Raw genomic sequence first — 23,826 nt, 5'->3', positions numbered from 1 at the left:
GAAAAAAATTCAATTCTCAAAGATTGTTTAATATATTTGCTTTGATAATTATTCAAATGATTATCAACTGATTGACTAATTGACTGTTTCAGCTCTAAAGGGCATCATACATTCAAGAATTAATTGTGATTGACACTATTGATAATAATAAGCCTGGTCTAGTTATCTGAAAGACATTAAAACCTGTATTTTTATGTGTATTTTGTGTAAAATAAGTTTAAAAACCCTATATTTTCCTTTATTGTAATGTTTATTCCTTTATGTGATTCCGCAGTTTGTCCAGTAGGTGGCGGTAATAAGCCTCAACCCGTCAGACAGAATAAAATCAAGAGAAGAAGAAATGGAGCTCTCTGATTGGTTATTGCTAGGGGACAGCTTCGGAGCTCCCCGAGCGCTGCCGCTACATCTTCAATTAAAAATCAGCCGTTTTTCATCCCTTTGTGGAGCTTTTAGTGAAACTTCTGCCTCGACACGACCTGCAGCGGGACGTATTTTGGCCTGTGGTGGTCGCCCAGCCAGCGGATACAGCCGCCCGCCGTGTGCGAGGATAGAAAATGTTTGTTTATCAGGTGTGACAGGCGAGTCTGTGGGAAGGTAAGTGAGCCACCCTGCTAATGCCCACTAGCTAACTTAGCTAGCCGCACAACTCTACAGTGTATCTTCATTTGTTCTGTCTCCAGACTCAGTCCTTTAATTAATGTTGATAAGCAACAGGCCTGCCAGCAGAGGCAGCTCCTGTCATGGCTGATTAGCTGCCGGTGTGTGTGCTGATGCTGGGCCTGGGCAGTCTGACTGCATGCTAACGGTGATAATAATAATAATAAGATAACAAGAAAAACTGTATTTTGTGGCTTTCCTGTAATATTTTATGTGTTTTTGCTCAACTACCATGCGAAATATAATGCAAGCTTGCCATAAGTGGTGGAAAGTAACTAAAAACATTTACTCAAGACCTGAAGGACAATTTTGTGATCAACAAAAGGTGCATTTTTCTTCTTCTTTCTGTTCATAATAAACATTCAGAAAATACTGATGTGTTGTGATAAAGAAACAGCTTCAATTTAAGTAAAATGTTCCAAAAAACTGCAGGTTAGATTTGATAAAATCGTAAGATCTGAACATTTTCAGCCATACCATCACTTGAATTTGACATAATGCATCTTGCTCGTGTTAATATTTACCATATAAGCATGTAAACATCCCCCACCAAGGTCCTCCACTTAAGATGTTTGCATACAAAACACATAAAACTTTTAAAATATGAAGTTTTGTAGAGCTGAAACTCTTTTCTAAACAGTAAAAAGATGCTTAACAGTAAAACAGTACGTGGCACAAAATGCTAAAATGACACTACCAGAACATTAATAGAACACAGAATAAATGTGAGTACACAATCAAAAATCAGAGCAAACAGTTAAAATTAAATAAGAGTTAGTTTTTAAATGTTTTTTTCATACAGGTAGTCAGCCATAGCTTTCAGTTAATTTCTATATGATAGGATCATGTAGAGACGTGAGTTAAAAAACGTGAATTTACAGTGAATTATGTCTTCTGTTGTTTTTAAAGTGATCATCACACAGTATTGCAGCTGAAGAAGCGAGGATTTATTTGAAATGTCTGCCGTTGTTCTTCTACAGGATGATTACGTTGAACACAATATAAGCAGAAACACTGTTGTTATCATTATTATTACAACATGACAAACTACCCGTGAGATAGAAAGAAATACACAAAAACCTAAGACTGTATGATTTCCTTTTTAAAATGCTTTGCAGAAGCATAAAATAATTGTACTGTGGACATCACTGAAACTGAGAGCATGTCCTCGATAATTCCTTGATTTAAATAAAGGTTGAATGAATGAGCGAGTACAGTCCTATCTAGTACAGTGGCATAGATGTGTTTGGGTGCTGCACTCCAGCACGCCTTGGATTTGAAATGAAACAATCACTAGGAGACAACACAGAAATATTAGGTACGTCAAAAGAAGTGTACTTGACTTAAAGGTGGTTTCCTCAATGTGGCTTTTCATCGCAGACCCCTGGCTACAACTTCTTTGATTAGCCCCTGAGATCAAGAGCTTCAAACTGGCTGAGATGGATGAACAAAGTGTTGAGGTATGTAACACACACACACACACACACACACACATACATCTCACGCAGCTGGGGATGCTTCATCATTCCCCTCCCTATTGTTTACCAGTGATGCCTTGCCAGCAGCTCACATGGCGATGGTCTGAAGGCTGCACAGTGTGTGAGGTGTTGAACAGTCAATTAAACAGGCCAGCCGCAGGGTGATAATTGAGAGACCTTCTGTAATAGAGAAGTCAAAGGTCAAACATTGTTCTGGACAAAACAGTGGTGCCATTTTATGCTAATGTACTTGTTTTTAATGACTACTAAACAACACCATGATGATATGTGATGTCTGATTACATCTGTTCAGCAAATATTAGATGAATGTGGCTTCTCCTCTTTGGCTGCATCAGAGATGTGGTCATATCAAATGGCTGAAGCTAGCAGGAGAGCAGAGGTTAAAAGATCAGTTGTAAGCTCTAGAGTGTGTCTGCGTGTGATTTCTACTGTGATTTTAAAGAGAACTTTAAGTTTGAGAAGTATCTACTAGGTACGGCCCATGGACTGTGTAAAAGAAGTGAATTTTGCTTTCAGATCTGAAAAGTGAAGCCAGTGCTGAAGTGTTTTACACCTGCATTACTTCTAATGTCCAGCTGGGGGCGACTCCACTGAGGGGAAATAAGCTAATTTTCCCGAAGACTTTGTGGTCTCAGTTGCCAGTTTACAGTCTTCTTCAATGCAGCCTGATGTTCATTTAGTGAATTATGGTCCCATTTAGAGGGAAATAGACTGTAACGCAGGGTATGACCAAGATGGCAACAGCCATAAAACCAAGATGGCGACACCTGTAAAACCAAACTCGAGGCTTCAAACTCGGCGGTCCACAGACAAATGGGTGACGTCACTGTGGCTGCGTCCACTTCTTTTCTACAGTTCATGGTCTGGCCTGGCTATTTGTAGCACAATCTGAATCAAAACCAGTTTGTTAAGTTGGGGAGATAGTGAAAACGTCTACGTTCAGAAACACTCTCTGTATATCTGCTTTCACATCATCATGGACAGTTTTTATTGTGGTTTGTGTTAAAAATGGAACAGTCAGTCTCATTATGTGTATGGATTGATGGCAGACAGATATAAGGTGGAATTATGGCTAAGAGGTCAGAGTCATGTGCATTCAAGAGTGTATCATCTGTATAAATGGAAAAATAATGGATGTATGGATACAATTGTACAATCCAACATAAAACAGGTTCGCAATAAACCTGCTAACCTTAGTGAAACGTATGATGTTCAGTATTTGTTGAGACTTTGTCTGTTGAAGTGATTCCTGCAGCCACCTCTGTCACCTCTGTTCTGTCCCTGTGCAGAGCATCGCCGAAGTGTTTCGCTGCTTCATCTGCATGGAGAAATTGAGGGATGCTCGCCTCTGCCCACACTGCTCCAAACTCTGCTGCTTCAGCTGCATACGGGTACGTCTGTTAACACCAGGCAGGGACCAGATAATGCTTTCACACAGCACCTCTCTGTATTTGAATATTGGTAGTAAATTCTAGTGTTACATATTTTTGATAGCTTGCGTTTCTCAGAATCATCTCTGGCAGGTAAGGTTCATTTTGGGGCGGTTAGAGGAAAGGTGCATGCATCGTGTGCTACCCTGAACAGGACATTACACCTTCATACATTTTGGGGAATCACAAGCGAAAGTTTAAAAACAAACCAAGAAAGATTAGATTGTAGAAGATTACAATTGCATTACAATGGTCGCTCTGGTTGTCATAGTATTAGATGCTATAATAATTAAACTGGACTTTTCTTGTTTGACAGCGATGGTTGACGGAGCAGAGAGCCCAGTGTCCGCACTGTCGGTAAGCATCCACTATCACACACCTTCAACCCTCCGTGCTGTCTGTCAGTGTTCAGAGGTTTCTCAAACCTTTTTATTGGCTTTTCAGCATATGTAATAGTAACTTTGCTATAATGACTATGAAACAAAACGAGAACAACAAAGAAGCAATAAAAACATGATGGTCAAACAATAAAAAAGTAAACATAAAACCTGTGTATGATGCTGTCAGCACCATATATCATTATTGGTGGTATTAAAGTGTGTGTGTGTGTGTGTGTGTGTGAACACGCAGGGCTCCACTTCAGCTGAGGGAGCTGGTGAACTGTCGCTGGGCAGAGGAGGTCACCCAGCAGCTGGACACCCTGCAGCTCTGCAGCCTCACCAAGCATGAGGACAACGACAAGGATAAGTAAGTACCTCTTCCTCTTCATCATCTTCCTTTTCCTCCTCTTCCTCCTCCACCCTTATGTCCATTAAGGTTGAAGGATGTCCTGTGATTTTAAAATAGTTACTTCCTTTTCTTGGGATTAAATCAGGTTTTAACCACTAATCTGTGGATAATGAATATGTAAAATGGGTTTTAGTTCTCATGTTTTTCTTATTCTTTCATGTTAGTTGGTTTATGTGGTGGCAGAACATGGTGACTGGTCTTCTGCTTAAAATAAAAATGTCCCTCTGATGCTCTGATGGAGCATCAAGACTCATCCTGAGGACGATCGCTATGTTACAAATGATTTCACTGGATAAACTTAGAATCTGTATTTAATGACTTAACAGTGAACATAAATTATTGATAGATCCTGTCGCCGTGTTGGGGGGTTTAAATGATGAATTAATTTACTGGCTCTGTGCCATCTGTGCCACCACACTGGTATAAAATTTTTAAATCAGAATAAATCTTACTACAGTTACGTGGTCACATTAATGAGATTTGGAGAAGGCATCTTTATTTCAGTACATTGTCATCAGTACGTAAAGACACAGACGCATGCAGGTAGTTTTCCCTGAAAATGGAGGCAGATTTTGTCTGAAATTCCTGGATCCTAATTCCTAGTATTCATCCCCAGATTTCAGTCAGCTTGTTTTTGTCCTTCTCACGGTCCACACCTTCTTCTTCCTCCTACCGTTTCCTCACCAAAACGTGTTTTCTTTTTTTTTAATCACTCAAAATGTTGCCTTGTTGTACTTCAGTGTTTCTGCAGCCTCTTGACATGTTGGATTATTCCTTTGCAGATGTGAGAACCACCATGAGAAGCTGAGTGTTTTCTGTTGGACCTGTAAGAAATGCATCTGTCACCAGTGTGCTCTGTGGGGAGGCATGGTAACGTTTCACACCTCTTATTTTTAGAGCTTCAGAGCACAGTTTATATGACAAACACCCATAAAAATCACTTAACAGCTGCTGCAGGTTGTAAAACTAGGACTGCAACTAATGATTTTCACTCCTGATTAATCTGCCAAATGTGTTTTCAATAAAATAATCAATGGTTTGGTCTATAAAATAGCAGAAATGTCCATCACAACCTCCTAAGGCCCATGATGATATCTTAACCTTGCTTTCTTTGTCTGCCAGTCCCGAACCCTCAAATATTAAAATTACAAAGAGATAACACAGAGAAGAGCATTTTTATATTTTTAGATTTGTTATATCCCCTGTTTTTGCACTACTTCTGTTACTGACGCTTTGTTTCTGCACCTTTTCTGTCTCTTCTGCTGCTGTAACAAGTGAATTTCCCCAGTGTGGGATGAATAAAGCCTCTTATCTTATTAATTGGTGTTTTTGTTGTGTCCAGCACGGCGGCCACACCTTCAAACCTTTGGTGGAGATCTACGAGCAGCACGTGACCAAAGTGAAGGAGGAGGTCGCCAAGCTCCGCCGCCGCCTCATGGAGCTCATCAGTCTGGTGCAGGAAGTGGTGAGGACTGTTTAATGCTTTTATACAAGAAATACTGACCAGTGGCCACATTTACAGGACCGGGCACACTCACTCACCCTCTATGCACACAGAACATTTTTCTGTTCTAAAACTCACTTTTTTATGTGACATTTGTTTGTTTTAACTGCACGAAGAGGCAGCTGTGACTGGCAAATGTTTTCTGACCCAGAGAAATATGGTTCTTATCATATAATGTTATACTGATATCATGAGAGAAATACAGTAAAGTCACTGTTAACCCACATACACCAGAACACAAGTTATTAAGATATATAATTATTTTATACTGACAGTATTTTAATTTGATATTATAGTCCTATTATAACAGGCTTAAAATGATAAACTGTGAACTAGTGTTGCAGCTCTTGTGTGGACACAGTGGGCATTGTTATTTCTATACTGTGTCCTGTATGAGCAGTGTTTATTACTGATTTTATATATTTCTGATTCGCTGACATCCACTAGATGGCACTAACATGTTGATGTTTCAAGTGTTGAATTTGCACTTGTTTTTGTTTGTGTGTGTTTTTTTTTTTTTTTTTTTTTATCTGTCATGGTTCAGGAGAGAAACGTGGAGGCTGTCAGAGGAGCGAAGGACGAGAGGGTCAGAGAGATCCGAAACGCCGTAGAAATGATGATCGCTCGTCTGGACAACCAGCTGAAGAACAAACTCATCACCCTCATGGGTAGGACATGTGGACACATCGCTGTCACAAAGCAGCTCACAAAGACGCTCCTAAAACCTGAGTAGTGCCTTTCATGGTTTTATTTAGGTGTCATTTTCCTCAGTGACTAGTGCTTCTTTATTCTGGCCACATTAGTATTTATCAGCTCTTAAAATCTTAACAATGACTTTTATTAAACCAGAAATTAACCTAAAGAGGTGAAACACACTTGAGTTTAAATTCAAATCAAATGTAATGTAAGCCAATTATATGCTATTAAATAAACTTGCAACAAACAAAAAGGCAAGTTAGGCACCCCAAGAATATCACAACAAGTAAGGAACTAATAGTTTTAGCTGAGTAAAAAAAAGGAGAGACTATAAAGAGAAACATTACATTCCTCATTGAGATCAGGATACTGAAACTCATCCAGTCGATGGATCCTAGACGCCTTCCTTTGGGTCAGTGTCTGTATTCTGTCACTCCCCCCTTCACAAAATAAATTCAACATTTTGGATTAATGTCCCAGTAAGTGCCAAAAATCAGTTTTACATGAAAATGATGGCAGTTTTCAAATGCACATCTTTGCTCACTTGAAGTAATGACCATCACATATACAATATCATATCTTACACTCAAAGTAAAATAAAAACACTCTGAAAGACCCGTTTCAAAGTTGTTGTAAAGCAAAATGCTTTACATGCAGCATCGAGTAAATGGGACTTCACTTAGCGTCTTAAAATAAGTCAAATTATATCAAATACTGTGCCAACATGTGGCTCTGAGGACTAGGACAGCATTCTGATTAGATGTATTACATATTATCACACTGACGTTTTGTTCAAAATGTCCTTCCTCAGCATGTTCCAGCAGTTTCACAGTCAGTATACACATGTGAGGTTAATTACAAGTGACCCCAACCAGCACATCCCAACAAAGCAATATAAAAAGTCTAATCGGAGTGCTGTCCTAGTCTTCCTTTTTTAGTCGCTTTATTAAGGCCAGTGTCCATTCTTCAAGGTATGAGTGTCAGCTGAGTGTTGTGGCTTCTATTTCATGCCTGAATAAAGCTTTAAGTGATATTAAAGTTAAAGTCAAAGCCAAACCAGCTCCCAATAGCTAGATGAAGCAGCAGAGTTACGTATTCTCTGGCTGAAAAGGGCTCTTGTTGATGCACCTTAGCTGGCACTACAATGCATCTTAAGGTTGAGACCGTAACCTCACAAACCTAACAAAATATGCAGACTCCCTGCTGAAAGCACCTTTTATAGCTATGGGTAATATACATTATGAAATATTTATCTGGACTGAGTGGATGCATGCACTCAGCGCCCACATACGCAACCTTTACGCCCAACCACTCACACTTGCCAGCCTCCATCAGGAATGACGTTCAGCACAAGTGAACTGAAAATAGAAATGTGCTCCTCCCCTCCAGGCCAAAAGACATCTTTGACCCAGGAGACGGAGCTGCTGGAGTCCCTCCTGCAGGAGGTGGAGCATCAGGTTGGTAGTCTGCAGCGGCTCAGAGCTGCCATTCATGTAGCTAGACTGCTTAAATCATTGTTTTGTTAGTGCTGTAAAACTGACGACTGACTCAACGCTACAGTTTAAGGCCGTAGAGTATTGTGTCGTGTTTGTGTCGTGTTTCCTGCCATCAAAGCAATGCACTTTAATAGTTTAAACAGCTGTGTTGTAACTATTTTAATACCAATTGGCTCTATTTTCAGGGGGCAGAAAGAACTACAAGCTGGCAAATTCAGCATGAGCTGCTTTTAAAGTTGTTATTGCTAAAGTTGTTATTTACACATCCAGCAGACCTGGATTATCTCTCAGTGAAGCTCATGTTTGTGTCCAGCTGATTCATGTAAGTCCACTATTGAGTCTCTTTTTAGCCTGGTTTGCTCCCTGGACTGGCGAAGGGGCGGAAGTGTTCGGTTTGTTTGTCAGCTGCTAGAGCCTGATAAGAGCAGTGAACCATACAGTAAAGTTGCAAGCTGTGAAATCAAAACAATAACAGTTGTCTGTGTGGGTTCCTCACTGTAAGCAACTTCTTTCATACTGCTTTAATGCAGCATTTCTTTCCTGTCATTTTACCAACTGGACCAGCAGGCATGACTCATGGATCTGAGGTTTTCTGCACTCAGTGCGCAACTATTGTTCCCTCATTACTGTGAACATGGGCCCGATACTTTAATCTGAGTCTGTACCAAAGACAGAATCCTGCTGCTGTAAATACTCACTAGAGCATCAAATGTGTATCAATCTGTGGCTAATAATAGTCCCAATATATACAGTATTTACTCCTGTTTGATGTTTGCTAAAAACTAGTTCCCAGCTGAAATGTATTTATTTATTTTTTTTAATTTAGTATGTATTCATGACTTGTTTTTAAAGCCTTGTGTTTTTAGTAGTAACCAATGGAGCTGAGAGCCACAGCCAAATTATTTAGAGGTGGACTAAAGCATTGTTGGTTTTGGTCTTCTCATGGCAAACATAGGAGCATCTATCTTAAACCCGCTGATTAACTGTGGCCTCCTCCTTAAACAATCTATCAAAACATTCAGCTCATGCAGAAATGCTGTGATTACAAATCCTTCAGTGGTTCAGATCCACACAGCTGTTCCTGACAGAAGCTCAGGTATTATTCACACTAAACTAGTTTTCCTTCATCCTGCCGTCATTGATGTGTTGATGTTTGTGTGTTGAACAGCTTCACTCCTGCAGTAAGAGTGAACTGATTTCAAAGAGCCCAGAGATCCTGCTCATGTTCCAGCAGGTCCATCGGAAACCCATGCAGTCCTTCGTCACCACGCCGGTCCCTCCAGACTTCACCAGGTAATCGCTCATTTAACAGATATCATTGATCTTATTAATTATTTAGATAAAAAAGTCTATAATAAGATAAAAGTACCAATTTTGTCCAAAACCCAAGAATATTGAAACACGAGAGGAATGTTAAGCATTTTTTCATGATAAATGAACAAACGATTATCAACATGGTTGTCAAATGATTTTCTGATCAACAAATTGATTACTGACTCATTAAGCACAGTATTTCAAAATGCAAAAACATGAATTTCTGCTTCATGGAGTTGAAAGAAAGGATTGCAGATTAGTAACATGTAATGAGGACTTTTCTTACTGTCTGTATTCTAACAGGTTAATTTTAGATCACAAACACAAACAAAGCTAACTGCTTTCATCGAATGGTGTCATGTCTGCATATCATGATTAAACTTATATATTGATAGACAGCGAGGATGCTGCAGAGTATTCAGTTGTGTTTAATGTATTTAGGAATGTTTGTCTATGGATGAGCTGCCTGACAGTGTCAGTAAACTAGAACTTTATTCAGTGTGTGTTTGTAATCAGCCTTCCTCTGTGTGCTTTCAGTGAGCTGGTTCCTGCCTACGACTCCAGCACTTTTGTTCTGGTTAACTTCAGGTAATGTCAGCTGTGCGTCTTGGTAAATAATCTAAAAATAGAGGAGCTGTCTGCAAATATGGAAGCAACAGAAAACTCAAACAAACTCAAACTCATGACATTGTCAAAGTAGAAACATGTTGAGGGATTTTTGTTTACTTTTTTTTTTTGAAAGTTTGTTTTTCAGGGAGGACGGAGGACTTCATGCATTCAAATGTTGCTGTTCATAACCACTTTAAACTCTTTTGGATGGATCAATCAATCTTTCCTCCCTTAATTTATCCATCCGTCCTTTATGTATCCATCCACTCATCTGCATGTATTGTATCTAGAGTAGAGATGTACTCCAGATGCCAGAAGTTATGATATATGATTTTATAAAATCCAATTAGCCAGTTCAGTAAGACCTCGGCAGCCAACCAATCCACTAATGGCCAAACTGCAACAAAGTAGGGCTGAGTTTAACAGACTGGTCCAATCTGAAAACTTTTTCTGTATCAGAATCAGTATCTGAAATGAACATAGAGGAGAAAAAATGACTGAGAAAGCAAAATCAGAGGGTTTTGGTGGTTGACGAAAAGGACGAGGAGCGTTTTTAATGCATTAAAAAGTTTACAGGATGAACAGAGCTGCTGCTGTCACTTTGTTGAAAATAACAAAAAAAGTGCTTGAAATAGAAAAACCTTGTCATGTTACAGTTGCCAGGTTGTGTCCACCAGGTTTGAGTGTGTTGATATTTGTGTCTGTAGCACCCTGAGGCAGCGGGCTGATCCGGTCTACAGCCCTCCTCTACAGATATCTGGGCTCTGCTGGAGACTCAAAGTCTACCCGGTGAGTTTCCCTTCCACTTCGATGGCTTCCATTAATGCCTGACTATGTTCGACCTTCAGCATCTGCATTATGGTGCATTGATTTTCATTTGTTGGTCACAACAGATTGAATTATTTGGGGTTATACGTCACATTTATTATTGATTTATCACATCAGTAGGTAAACATGTAGGGACTGTAGAGTTTACATTTCAACCAACTCAAACTGAGCTCTTCAGAAGTTAAGATTCCTCTTTAAAATGTAAGAATATACTTACTAAAACAGGGAATATTAGAAAAAAAAGACTTGTATCTAATACAAGCCTATTCCAAACAAAAGAGTGATTCTCTCTGCAGCTGGGATAAATAATTAGGGTATTAATAACCATTGTATTTGGCCTCTGTAATAGTTGTTGTCTGCTTGAGTACAAGAGGAGTTTAGCTTGGCTTAGTTAACTATAGAGTTAACATATTAATTGAAAACAAATAAATGCACGTTACATATTCTGCTACTACTTCTTCTTTCCTTGCCTACCATGGACATGGCTACAGAGCTTAGTTGTAATCAGTGGTTATTAGCTGAGCGTTTGTGTTTATCTCCACGTGATGATGACTGGTTGAACACTATCAGAAGTTCTTTGAAACGTTCCCAAACCAGCGCACATATCTGTGTGTTAGTAACTGTTAATAACTTGTTCCCTCAGGACGGAAATGGTGTGGTCCGTGGAAACTACCTGTCCGTGTTCTTGGAACTGTCTGCTGGACTCCCTGAAACATCAAAGTATGGCTTATTTCTTAATAAGTCTGTGGTCTTTGGCTTCAACTGGGCATAAGATGACTCAGAAGTAGGAGAATACTGGTAACCTGCATGAAAAGAGGGTTCAGTAGCATGTAAAGTTTTCAGTATTGGCAAACGAGTCAAATGAGTCAATCTGTGCTTTTTTCACAATGACATGGAAAAGGTTAGATACTCTCACTTCTCTACACACTTTCTCGTTGTGTATTTCCCTGTGTAGTGATGTTGTCTTTGTTTGTGTGTAGGTATGAGTACCGTGTGGAGATGGTCCATCAGGCCTCCAGCGACCCAACCAAGAACATCATTCGGGAGTTTGCCTCTGACTTTGAGGTTGGTGAATGCTGGGGCTACAACCGCTTCTTCAGACTGGACCTGCTGGCCAGCGAGGGCTACCTGAACATGCAGACCGACACACTGGTCCTCCGGTGGGCTCACACAAACAAACACACACACACACACCCCACATCAAAGCAGCTCTGCTATCGTAGGGTATCAGAGTGTGATCGGTTGTCGTGTTTGTGCTGCACAGGTACCAGGTTCGCTCACCCACTTTCTTCCAGAAGTGCAGAGACCAGTACTGGTACATCAGCCAGCTGGAGTCGGCCCAGACCGGCTACATCCAGCAGATCAACAACCTTAAGGAGGTACTGTGTTTGTGTATTGTTTCTATCACTATTGAAAGATTTTTTTAGTTTTCAGACCTTTTAATTAAGAAGAGCTTTTAGAAGTCCATCCAGCTGCTGGATCATTGTGATCTTTCTGATTTCAGAGGTTGGCTATTGAGCTGTTTCGCCGTCAGACGTCTCGCAGCTCTTCACCCCCTGACCTGAGGCTCGCTGCAGGCACCACAACCTCTGAAAGAGACCCTCGCTCGGTGAAGAGTGACGACGACATCCAGTCCACTTTGTCCAACACTAAAAAAGGCGACGAAGAAGAGAGGACCCAGCTCGATGACTTGAATGTAAGGCTGGAGTTTACTGCACCAGACTGAGGGAGCAGCTGCTGCTCTTACTGTTTACCTTCTTGAATGGTCAATTTAAGTTGTGCATGAGGAGGAGCAAACTGGGGAAACATGACTTATTCTCCTGCAGAGGCAATAAAGTGGCTTCACAGAAAATATTTATCAAAACTTTGATACCTCGTCACTACTATTTTACCGATTTATTAAACAGGAAAAAGTTACTCCTGAATGAACGGAGTGATGTCTTAAACAAAACCATGAGCTCAGTGTGATTGTGGTGTCGTCGTGTTGTCCAGGAGCTCTCGGATGGTGACTTGGAGGTGGACTGTCTGACAGAGGAGGAGGTGAACCCGCTGGACGGCAGCAGCACCTCGGGGAGCTCCACAGCAACCAGCAACACCGAGGAGAACGACATAGATGAGGAAACCATGTGAGAAGAATCTCTCATATTCTCTAAATGTAACGTGAAGGCTTGCCAGGTCGTCAGTGTTACAGGGTGTTCAGGCACACACAGATTATAATAGCCGATGACATTATTTACCCACCGGCCCCACTGTCAGTTTGCTTTTATTGCTTTTATTTATAGGAATAGAACTCATTTAGTTCATTTCTGCATGTCAGCGCCCACGTTTATCAAATAAAAAAACACTTTACTAATATTTTGTACGGTACAAAGTGTATTATCAATGCTTAGAAAGATGACGGACTCTCTGGTTAAAAACTGCAACTTTCTGCTCCGTTAGATTAAGAGGAGTCAGATTTCGCTGGTCACATGACCAGAGTAAGAAGAGCTGACCGACAGGACGATGGTGGAGGATTTGATGTCCACTATTACCAATCTGACTATTTCGGATTTAAGGACAAGATCTTAAGATCTTTAAGCTTACTTTGTAAATGTGGAGTTAAGACTTCAGAGCTTACATGTTATCGTTTTATAATCCAGGCACAACTCATGACCCACTATACTTCTAACATTAAAGTTCATTGACTAGTGGGAACATTTCCTCATCGTGTCATCCTGAATAACGTGTTGTTGACATCCCACAAACTCAAATCATTTTTGTACTTTGCAGTGACTCTTGTAAAGCAGTGATTACAGAGTGAAGGCCTCCGGTCCTTTGCTGTTACTGAATAGTTTACGACATGTTCGTGTTTGTTTGTGTTTACAGGTCAGGAGAGAATGACGTAGACTTCATGGGGAACCTGGAGACAGAAGAGGGAGAGCTTCCTGATGACCTGGCCGGAGCCACAGGTATAATTCATACTCCAATATAACCTTATTTTCCATGATTCATTGTATATGTGAATCCCACAGTTGGCAGTTGTTACCCCTGTAGCGTAGGAGAAGGTTATGTTGTTTTAGCAGATACTGTAGCTCAAATACTGAAATTTATGGAAAATGTTTGGAAATTTTCACAATTTACCAAGGATTAAATAACCTCAGATAATAGTTTCCATGGTACAGACTCTCTGAATGTCTGTATGAAGCCCAAAATTCATGACTACGTTGTTTAGGATCCTGTTTAGGAAGGTCTTGAAGAATAATTTATTGAATGCTGTATTCCTGATCTAAAATCCACTCCATGAACGATGGATTAAAAAGCCTTGAATTCAACCTTCTGATACATGTAGACACTGAGCTTGTGCCAGCGATGAGTTTTACCGGGACGGTGTTCACCCTCATTGTGCATGTGCAGATAAATCTCTAGTACAGCAGTAGGGATGTGAATACAGCCAATAAAGCTTTGCATAAATTTTAATGTGCTAAGCTGCTGTTAACTTTTCTGGTCATGTTTAAACTAAAATCTTTTAGGGTTCAGTGTTTTAAGTGTTTGTTTTACCAGTGGGCAACAGTAGGACTGCAATTAATAATCGCCCTGCCACTTAATTTCTCCATTAATCATTTGGTTTTTGATATCGGAACATAATAGCAGGCAAAACTAATAATTCTTCACATTTATGAAGCTGTAACCATGAAATATTCAGTTCCCTCTTCAGTTGAGGCAAATCAAAGCCTCAGCACAAGAACATTTGATTCTGTAAACTCTCAAATAATGGCTGTTTGACAGCTGCACTATCAGAACATAGTGATACGATGGTGGGCCTCAAAGCAGCTCCTTCAGTGTGTTTGACTGTGTTGGTGTTGAAAGGCATGAAGAGGATGAGTCATTGTTGGTGCACTGTAACCCTCGAAGCGTGCTGATATAGAAACACTGTGTGTGTGTGTGTGTGTACATGTGTGGAGGTTGTGCGTGTTGCCTCTGTTAGATGTTGAGATCAGCAAAATGTTGCTGCACGTTCTTTGGCTGCTGCAGCAGCAGTAGTAGTAATGATAATAAGTCAGTTTAGCAATGTACAGCCACCCTAAATTCTCTCATTTTCTAACTTGCCCAGAAAACATTTACTGATGATAAAGTGATCCAGACAGCTGAAAACCGGCCAGTCAGCCAGATAACAACATGACTCACTGCCTCTGTAAAGTTTTGTAATACAAACATGAAACATGGATTCCAGTGAAAGTTTACAGACAGATGCTAATAGGACTGCGTGATATGGAAAAACAATACAGCACAATGATTTTTGACTATTTAAAGATTATCAGTATAAGTATTTAAATTATACAGCGGTAAAATGAAAATCTTAAATGTTGTCAGTATAATCATTATTGCATTTGTCACCTGATCTGTTCAATTAATAAATATATTATCAACAGATGTGATGTGTTTGTCATTAAACACTATAATAAATGAACATACAGGCTCCAAACACTTTTCATTCTTATTGTTTTTATTTTTCTAGTGCAGCATCAGTCTTATCAACACTGTCTACACATGTAACCTCTTTTTTTTAAAGAAAGAAACGATTCCTTAAATTTCGGCCAAAGTCATGACGTCTTCTGCCTGATCTGCAGGTGGGTCCAGCTCCAGTGTGCGCTCCTTACATCGCAGTGCTGCCGCCGCTGCTCGCAGTGCCAGTAGTAGCGGAGCTGCTGCCGGTGGTGCTGTCGGGCCAGGCACCAACAGCCTCCTGGAGATCGACCCGGTCATCCTGATCCAGCTGCTGGACCTGAAGGAGCGCAGCAGCGTGGACTCTCTGTGGGGCCTTCAGCCTCGGCCTCCTGTGTCTCTCCTGCACACCCAAGGTCTGTAAACTCAGGATCAACAAACCATTCGAGCTAAACTGAGAATCAATACTCAAACTCACACGCGGGGTCCTTCCAAAATGGAAACAAATCCCAGTTTGAAAGCACCTACAGCTGACGGAGGTTCATCTTGCTTTTTGCACTCTTCACTTTGAGAAAAGACCAATACATTGTTCATTTAATTTCCCTCCAGTGATTTAGTGCTGGCTGCTTTATGTAATCTTCATGTCCTGTGCCATGTGCTTTTCTAGTGTAATGGCAATAATACATTTGTTTTTAAAAGGTGCTTATACAAATAGTTTGCAAAGTGCTTTGACAGACGAGGAAAAACAGGACAATTAGGGAGCAATAAAACAAGAGTGCTGAACAAAGAGGCCAAACAAAGACGAGGATTTAAAACAAGTTTAAAACAAGAAGAAAAAGACAAAAACAGGGGAGAGAGGGAGGGAGAACAGATACAACGCACCAACGCACAAAATGAACATTAACATTAAAAATTGACATTAACATTAAAAATTGACAAAACAATTATTTTCTTCAGCTGTTCTCAGTGTTTAATTTCTTGTTCCTCTTCCTCGTCTCCTCCAGCTCATCCTCACTCCAGGAAAGAACGAGAGCGGCGGCCTCAGGTGGTACGACGGTCCGCTCCGGACTCGGGGGTCCTGATCCGCCTCAAGGCTCAGATGGCTGAGGTCCGCAGCAAGATGTCTGATGTCAAGAGTCAAGTGCTGGAGGCCCGGGCATCTGGAGAGCCCAGGCCTGGCCCATCGGGGGGCTTCAGCGTGGAGGAGGTACCCTCTCACCACGCTGATTCTGAGCTGTCGGCGTGTCGTAAGGCTGCCGAGCTGGACCTGCTGGGGAGAGCAGCTGCGGCTCGGTCCAGGTCCTGCCGCCCTGGTGAGGACTGAGACTCTGCTAACATTAACAATGTTAATCTGCTATACTACTTCATGAAGTGTCCACAAACCTAGTAAGAGATCAGCCCAAACTGAATATCTTCTCATGATCTAACTACCCCCATCAGACAGACTCCATAATTCTCATGATCTTTCTTTTTCAAGAGGTGATTTAGATTATTATTATTTAAGGATCGCATTAGAAATTGAAAACAAATGTTGTAACATTTTAAAACGGTTTAACTAATGGATCCATGGATATCTGTGTCAGATTTGTTCACCAAAGTCACTAGGATGCACTATGTGGCTTAGAAAATGAATAAGCTAAAAGACTACTGATTTCTGAAGGAGCAGTCATACCATATTTTCAAAAGAGATGGAAAATGGGGTATAAATAACTTTTGCTTGTCGTCAGCAGCACGATTGTGTGTCAGAGTTCACTTAAATTAAACTTAACATGAAAGCCCTGTGCAGCTTAGTACTGCTGCAACTAGAATAAAGAAATCTGTTGGTCTTTGTTCCTACATTTTTTCCATCAAGGCAAAATTGAAGGTCAGTATTTGTTGCCTCTGCAGCTCCAACCAACCTGACACCGCCTGCATCCACAGTTTATAAGAGAAGTCAGCTCCTGGTTCAAATTCTGAACGTTGCTGTAATCATCATTATCTAAACCACGTATCACTTTCTGCTGCCTCTCTGGATTTCCAGGTTGAATTTTCTCCGTAGAAAAATGATCCTGGGCTGGCTGATTGGAGGCTCCTTTAGAGCAGTTCATCTGTTCTGTACTTTGGTTTGAAATTAGGTACTGAGGCAGGAGCCCCAGTGGATGTATTTTGACTACAGTACAGATGACGAGGCTCACAGGACTCATGCTACCAGAGTTAATATCTTTTTTTCTATCTCAACTGTCACAAGTTATTGTGTCCATAGATTTGAGCTAGTTACTCATTTGTCTGTGCATTTTCTGTCGTCTGTGTGCAGCCAGGAAATCTCTGTCTCCTGTCCTGGACAGCGGCAGCTCTCTGGTTATGAAGAGGAGGAGTCCGGAGGAGATGGAGAAGGACCTGCGAGGAGCTGACATGGCCACAGAGCTCAGCCTGCATCTTAAAGAGGGGCTGGGAGTTGCGGAGGGTCAGTAGTTTTCCAACTTTCCAGCAGAATAAAGTGTAAATACAACAGAGATATAATATTATTAGGTACATTTTATTTTGGGAGCTTGTTGGCAAACAACTGCCTATTTAAAAAGCTCAAGCATTCATTTGGAGTCATTAGAGAAACCCCAACAGGAACATATCTGGCTCTTTAGCGGCTAAAAGCTCCGTTACATTCATCAGCTAGTCGCTAACTTTGTCTGTCTGCTGTTTGTTGCAGGGAAGGTAGTGTACACTTTTAGATCCTTTATTATTTTGCTGAAAATAGCAGCTGGAAACAACTGATGAGAGCAGTGAGACCAAAACAGTAAAGGTTAGGAGTGTAAAAACTACAACACTGAATATAACATGTAATAAAGCGACACCTCTCATATTACACATTTTTATCTGCATTTTGAGATAAACCTTTACACCCATACATCAGTGGACAACCAGCAGTATAAATGAAAAAATGATTACAACAACTTTAATGCGCAGCTCCTTATTTTGTTAGAGCACCCAATAGTATCCTCAAACGGTTTCAAAGCAGCAACAGTGAGCGTGGTGTAAATGTTGGTATTTTAGGTGGCGTAACAAAATGTGTTTGACTGGATCAGGTATGTGCTCGAAGTATTTTCCTGGTGGAGTTGAACATACACTGCTCCAAATAACCTCTACTTTACCTTGCTCATACCCTCCAGTGTGCTGCTCCAGCGTGACTTAAAATAGTACCCGAAGCTCTAGTGGCTGGACTGTAGGTTGTTTGAGCGCTACGTACTCTACTCCTCCTCACTAACATTTGTTTCACTGTGTCAATACTTCAACCAGTGTTTACAACCAAGGTTCACACATTGATTGTCCCCGTGAACAAGCGCTGAATATTGAGTTTTTACTACTGGTGGTGTTTTGACAGTTATTGCCCGTTTATCACACTGTTGGAGCGCCTTCCTCACATGTTCCTCTGTAGTTTCAAACGGCTTTTTACCACCTGCAGAGCTGCAGGTCTTATCGAATGAAAACAATGTCCATGTCGAATAAATATAATTCATCTTGTATAGAAGTGAATACAAGATAAAGTCCAGTTTCCTGAACAGTTCACACAGGCCCTCTTCATGATGATGATGATGATTATTATTAAGTCCAAGGTGACTGAGGTCATTTTGCTGTTTTACATTCAGTCAAGAACAAAATAGCTTCCTTAAGCGTCTCTTATGATTATTATGGGGCAACAGGCATTCAAATCTGAACCTTAAATGCCACATGAATAAACTCCTCCCTAAAACACTGTCAAATTATACTGATATGTATTGATTGTAGTATTTGGTGTTTTTTGATTTTATCAGTTGTATAAAGATCTGAATTTGGCTTCTTGTTTAATTCAGAGAGATTCACGTACATTCATTCATGTAATGATGTATCCTGGTTTTGGTGACCAAATGATCAAACATTGACAATCTGAAAGGCGATCTGCCATAAAATTAAAGGACTATGTTTATGCTCTCCAGAGGATGAACCCTCTCTGGACACATCTTCTAGTGCTGCCCTCAGGCCAAAATGTTTAATTTTCACACAGAATATAAAACGGGTCAAGTGGGCAGATTGCCATAAAACATCCTGCCCCCCCCCCGTCCTGATTTTATTCCTGTGTCAACCTCAGGAGAAACTAAACTCATACCTCCTAAGGAGGCTAATTTAGGCATAAATGTCTAAGATTCTCGTTCCAGCTCCGTAAATGTGAAGATTTGCAGGTTTTCTCCGTTTTGTATCGCTGTAAAATGAGTATCTTTTTAGTTTTGGACTGTTTTATAGAAAAATATTTGGAGACATCACTGTGAACTCTGCAAAACTGAACATTTTTTGAACCAAAAACAAACGATTAATCGATGAAAATTAGTTGCAGCTGTATTAAACCGTGTATTGTCAGTGCATTCAACACTACAGACTTATGTATCTACAGTATTTCTCCAGCTGAGCTTAATGGATCGTATTTCATCTCATTAAGTTAGTTTTTTGTCTCGATTTAACTTAAAAACACCACAAACGGAACAAGACCCAGTTTTTCCATCCTGTGACTTTGCTCCCGTCTCTGTCCCAGGAGTGCTGAAGGCCGACGGCAGCCAGGGTCCCCTTGTGTCTCTGGGCAGCTCCTCATCAGAGCAGGCCTCCACCTCCAAGCAGCAGTACTCGGTGGAGCAGCAGCTGTACGTGGCCTCGGGGTCCAGGGACGACATCTTCTCCTTGGGAGGGCCGAGCTACATGACTACCAGCAAGAACAGCGGCAGCAGGACCTTAGGGTGAGTCTCGTAGCCATGTAGCAGATAGCTGTGTTAGTCACACTCCACCAGAGAGCTCTCCTCATCTGCATCTTTCCGCCTCCCTCCTCACAAAGACGCTTCCATTTCTTCCTACCTGCAGGGCAGCCATGTTGGACTGTGAAGCTGAGAGCTCAGGGAACTCCCATCAGTCCTTGCTGGAGGGACCCTGTGCACAGCCACTGTCAAATGAAGGTCGGTTCACCCTCTATGTACCACCCTCAAAAAGATGAGGAAAAAAAATGTAACCAGTCTCACAGCAACTTAATATTAAAGGAATAGTCCAGCATTTTGGAAAAATGCTCATTTGCTTTGTGGCAGAAGGTTGGATAAGAAAGTTGATGCCACTCTCATGTCTGTTAGTTAAATATACATCTGCAGCCAGTTAGCTTGTTAGCATAATGACTAGAAACGGGGGAAACCGCTAGCCTGGAAACCAAATTAACCCACCAGCATCTCTAAAGCTCTCTAATCAACACCTCATATCTTGGTACTTTATTACAGACAAAAACTGGAGTGTAAAAACGACAATCTTCTGTTTTATGGGGTGTTATGTCCTGGACAGTTTCTTGGCTGGGACACTTCAGCATCCATAAAAGTGTGAATTGTGGTTTTTACTCTTTGAGTTTTGCACAGGATAAACAAACCAGATATAAAATGCTAATTAGTGAACATTAAGTGGATCTTGTTCTTCTTGGACAGAGCCAAACACTTTGTCTGTAGAAGTGGAGATAAAGTTTAAGTATACTGTTGTTTTGGAACAATCCTTGTCCATCTGAAAGGAAGCTGGAAAGCTGCAGCCTGATGGCGGAGCAGTGCCAAACTGTCATCAACAAAAGCTGTTTTGATTCTGAATCTGTATTTTATCTTTAATTTGTCCTTTTAAAGTTAAAAGTCTAAGTGTCAAATGTCTGATGGACTCATCCTGTCTCGTCTGTAGATCAGTCGCCGTCTGTCCTGGTGGCAGCAACGAGCAGCGACAGCGACACCGAGGACGAGGCCCTGCAGAGCAACAACTCTCGCTACGACAACCAGACTCCTCCCTGCACAGGTAGCCCCCACACACCACATCACGGCCAAACAACAGCAACAACAGGTGAAGCCCCGTAACACTGTGTGGTTTTGGGCTGTGCCAGACAAAGGCTCACAATCTTTACATGATTTTGGAGTGTACAGAGAGACACGCAGAGACACGCAGAAAACGTCAGCGAGTTACTGGAATGTTATTCTTCTGCTAAAAAACATTTACCTCAAACTCTGCAGAATTGGCCTTCCATTTTGCCCAATGGGATCCACACACTCCTCTTTTTTAAGTCATTTCATTAAGTGCCTGCGCTATGACCAAAGCTTGTTCAGTGTTTTGCTACATTTTCAACACGAGAGCAGCACAGACGGATGAGCAGAGTAGAGACGGAGACGTTTCTCTGTTTGCACCTGATGATGAATAAAAAAGCTCTGATCAGCGCCCATCGTCTTAAAATGAGTATATTTGTTAAAGGACCGACCAGGGAGCAAAACAACAACACTTTTGTTTGATCATTCTCATTAATCCAAATATACAAGAAAACAAGGTTGCAAAAAAGGTGCGTGAATCTTCTCTAAACAACAAAGCAAACCTCTGAAGGAACTGAGACACTCCAAGGTCTCCTGGTCTGTACGAGCAGACCTGCAGTCTGAACCTTCTGACGTCAAAGCTTGTTGAGCCTTTTTTGAGGCTGAATATCACAACAGTGGTTCATGTACATACATATGCAGTCATTTTCTACCACAGGACCCCTTTTTTCTCTCTATCTAATGCTACGATTCGCCTCATCTTCATCTCACCATCTGACACGCCTCAAAATGAATATCACACTGTCACACACAGACGGATGAATTAATAGGCCCATCTTGCACAGACTGTGTGACGGTCTGTGCAGGTTCCATTTTAAGCAACAGGTCGGTCATAACAGCACTGGGATTTCAGCTATGTCTTGAACATCTCGTATTTCTGTGACACATCAAATCACTTGCTGTATTCTTGTGCTGTAACCTGTACGCTGAGATTATGTGATAAGAGTATTTCAGCTGGTCGTAAACTGGGGGAGATTTCAAGCTTTTTACACGCTGGTGTTCATCCTCCTGAGAGCTGGAAGGGAAAAAAGTTGTATGTAGTTCTTTTACATAATTGAAGTAGTTTGGAAATGTATCACAAAGCTTTTTTTCCTTTTTATATCATGTTCCTAATTTTGTTGCTGAAATCTAACTGAAGTTTGACTAAAAACTGGACCAAGGATGATATTTTAAGTCTGAAATTAAGATTTCAACATGTTGTTTCACACGGAACGTGAACCTCAGTCTCCAGGGTGAAAATCCTGTCTTCGATCCATTCATTCACCTCACATGCAGCCTCTGTGGCTCCTTATTTTGCTCTGCTGTAATGATGATAATATTTTATATTGAGCCCCTTTCCTGAAAAAGCTGTCTGCTGCTGCAGCCAAATATAAGAGCGATGATAGTGAACCGAAACGGTGAATTTGCAGGCCAGAAAACCAAAACATCGGTCAAGTTTCCATCCAAAATTTAGTTCAAACAGAAATGCTATTTAATGTGCAATAAGGGCACAAGACATTTAGTTTTTTTTCATATCCCACCCCAGACCTGATGTACAGACACTTCATGTACGTCATGAATTGTTCACCAAGGGTGTTGCTTTTTATCTGTATTCATGCAACAACAACAACAACTCGTCCACTTCAGCCGATGCTAAAAACTATTTTTTCCCAGTATTTCCGTTAATTGCACTCAGCAGGATTGAAACACGCTCCTTAAACTAAAATATGCTGAAAAGCTCCACATAGATGAGGGGAAACTATTTAATAGACATTTGGTGTTTTCCATGACTCCTACAGATGCTTTTGTTTCCAGCACAGACTAGATGTAGACACAGGAGGAGCATCGCTTCAGATGAGTTATTTCTCCTCTTCCCTCTTCCAGGAGAGCAGCTTCTGTCTGACGACACGTGTCTGCCTGCTGACAGGTGATTCCCTCTGCGCCCGTCACACCTGGAAACTTTATCCTCGGCGGCCACACGGCGACGCAATAACCACCGGAGACGACACACGAGCTAATTACACACAGATCTGTAGAGTAGAAACTGCTTGTTATGCATGAAGCGACGACGACGACGCAACAGCTGAATATATTCAGAATGACACCATGACAGAAGTAATGGAGACGACGGCCTCTTTTAGTTGTTACGTAACTGTTCCGATGTCTGCATAATATCTAAGTCACCAACAGTGTGTGAATACAACAAAACTGCTCCTTTGTAAGAGAACCAACATATCAGTCATTTCAGCAAAACTGGGCTCAAAGATGATCTCGGCACTTTGATGTTCTTACCCTGTTGCATCCCTCAGGCGTCATTACACGTAAAGGAAACCACGAGTACCACAACCATTTATGTAATGACTCGAGCTCTAAAAACCTGAACCACTACATTTCACCTTGGTCTGCAGGGCATTTCGTCACTTAATTAACTTTCAGCTCACCTTCTCTGTGTATAAATGCTTTTGTAAACCCGCCAAATCTACAACATATTTGCAAGAGTCTGAGGATGAACTGTAAATAATCTGTATCCTGTCAATAAGAGTCCAGTGTTTTATAACAGTTTGCTGTCGATGTTTAATTCAGCCTGTCTGGGCTTTAGTCTCCACACCTACTCAACTTCCTTCACCCCTGCACCTCCCAGCGCTGGTGCTAAAAAGACTTTGTTCACTCTTTAAACTCTCAGTTTTAGTTGCACTACAGCTTGTCGACTGCATAGAAGCTTTCTTTTAACGCCGA

At 41.1% G+C, this 23,826-nt stretch overlaps 1 protein-coding gene across 1 annotated transcript; it reads left to right on the top strand.

Annotated features, from left to right (window-relative positions):
• Positions 1 to 518: 518 nt before the first annotated feature.
• Positions 519 to 23,826, top strand: trim37 (tripartite motif containing 37). Its single transcript, XM_070843343.1, has 25 exons — positions 519 to 594; positions 2,038 to 2,117; positions 3,446 to 3,547; positions 3,903 to 3,943; positions 4,217 to 4,333; positions 5,158 to 5,245; positions 5,718 to 5,840; positions 6,424 to 6,547; positions 7,965 to 8,032; positions 9,240 to 9,364; positions 9,923 to 9,973; positions 10,702 to 10,783; positions 11,466 to 11,542; positions 11,803 to 11,982; positions 12,087 to 12,201; positions 12,327 to 12,518; positions 12,815 to 12,948; positions 13,688 to 13,770; positions 15,430 to 15,660; positions 16,249 to 16,557; positions 17,538 to 17,687; positions 19,782 to 19,980; positions 20,102 to 20,193; positions 20,939 to 21,049; positions 22,975 to 23,826. Exons 2-25 carry the CDS (start codon positions 2,097 to 2,099, stop codon positions 23,019 to 23,021), a joined length of 2,862 nt encoding a protein of 953 aa, XP_070699444.1. The 5' UTR covers positions 519 to 594; positions 2,038 to 2,096; the 3' UTR covers positions 23,022 to 23,826.

The sequence above is a fragment of the Pempheris klunzingeri genome, chromosome 14 (assembly GCF_042242105.1).
Source record: "Pempheris klunzingeri isolate RE-2024b chromosome 14, fPemKlu1.hap1, whole genome shotgun sequence".
Classification (NCBI taxonomy): Eukaryota; Metazoa; Chordata; class Actinopteri; order Acropomatiformes; family Pempheridae; genus Pempheris; species Pempheris klunzingeri.
Note: the sequence above shows the minus strand (reverse complement) of the source record. Positions and strands in the feature narration are given on the sequence as shown.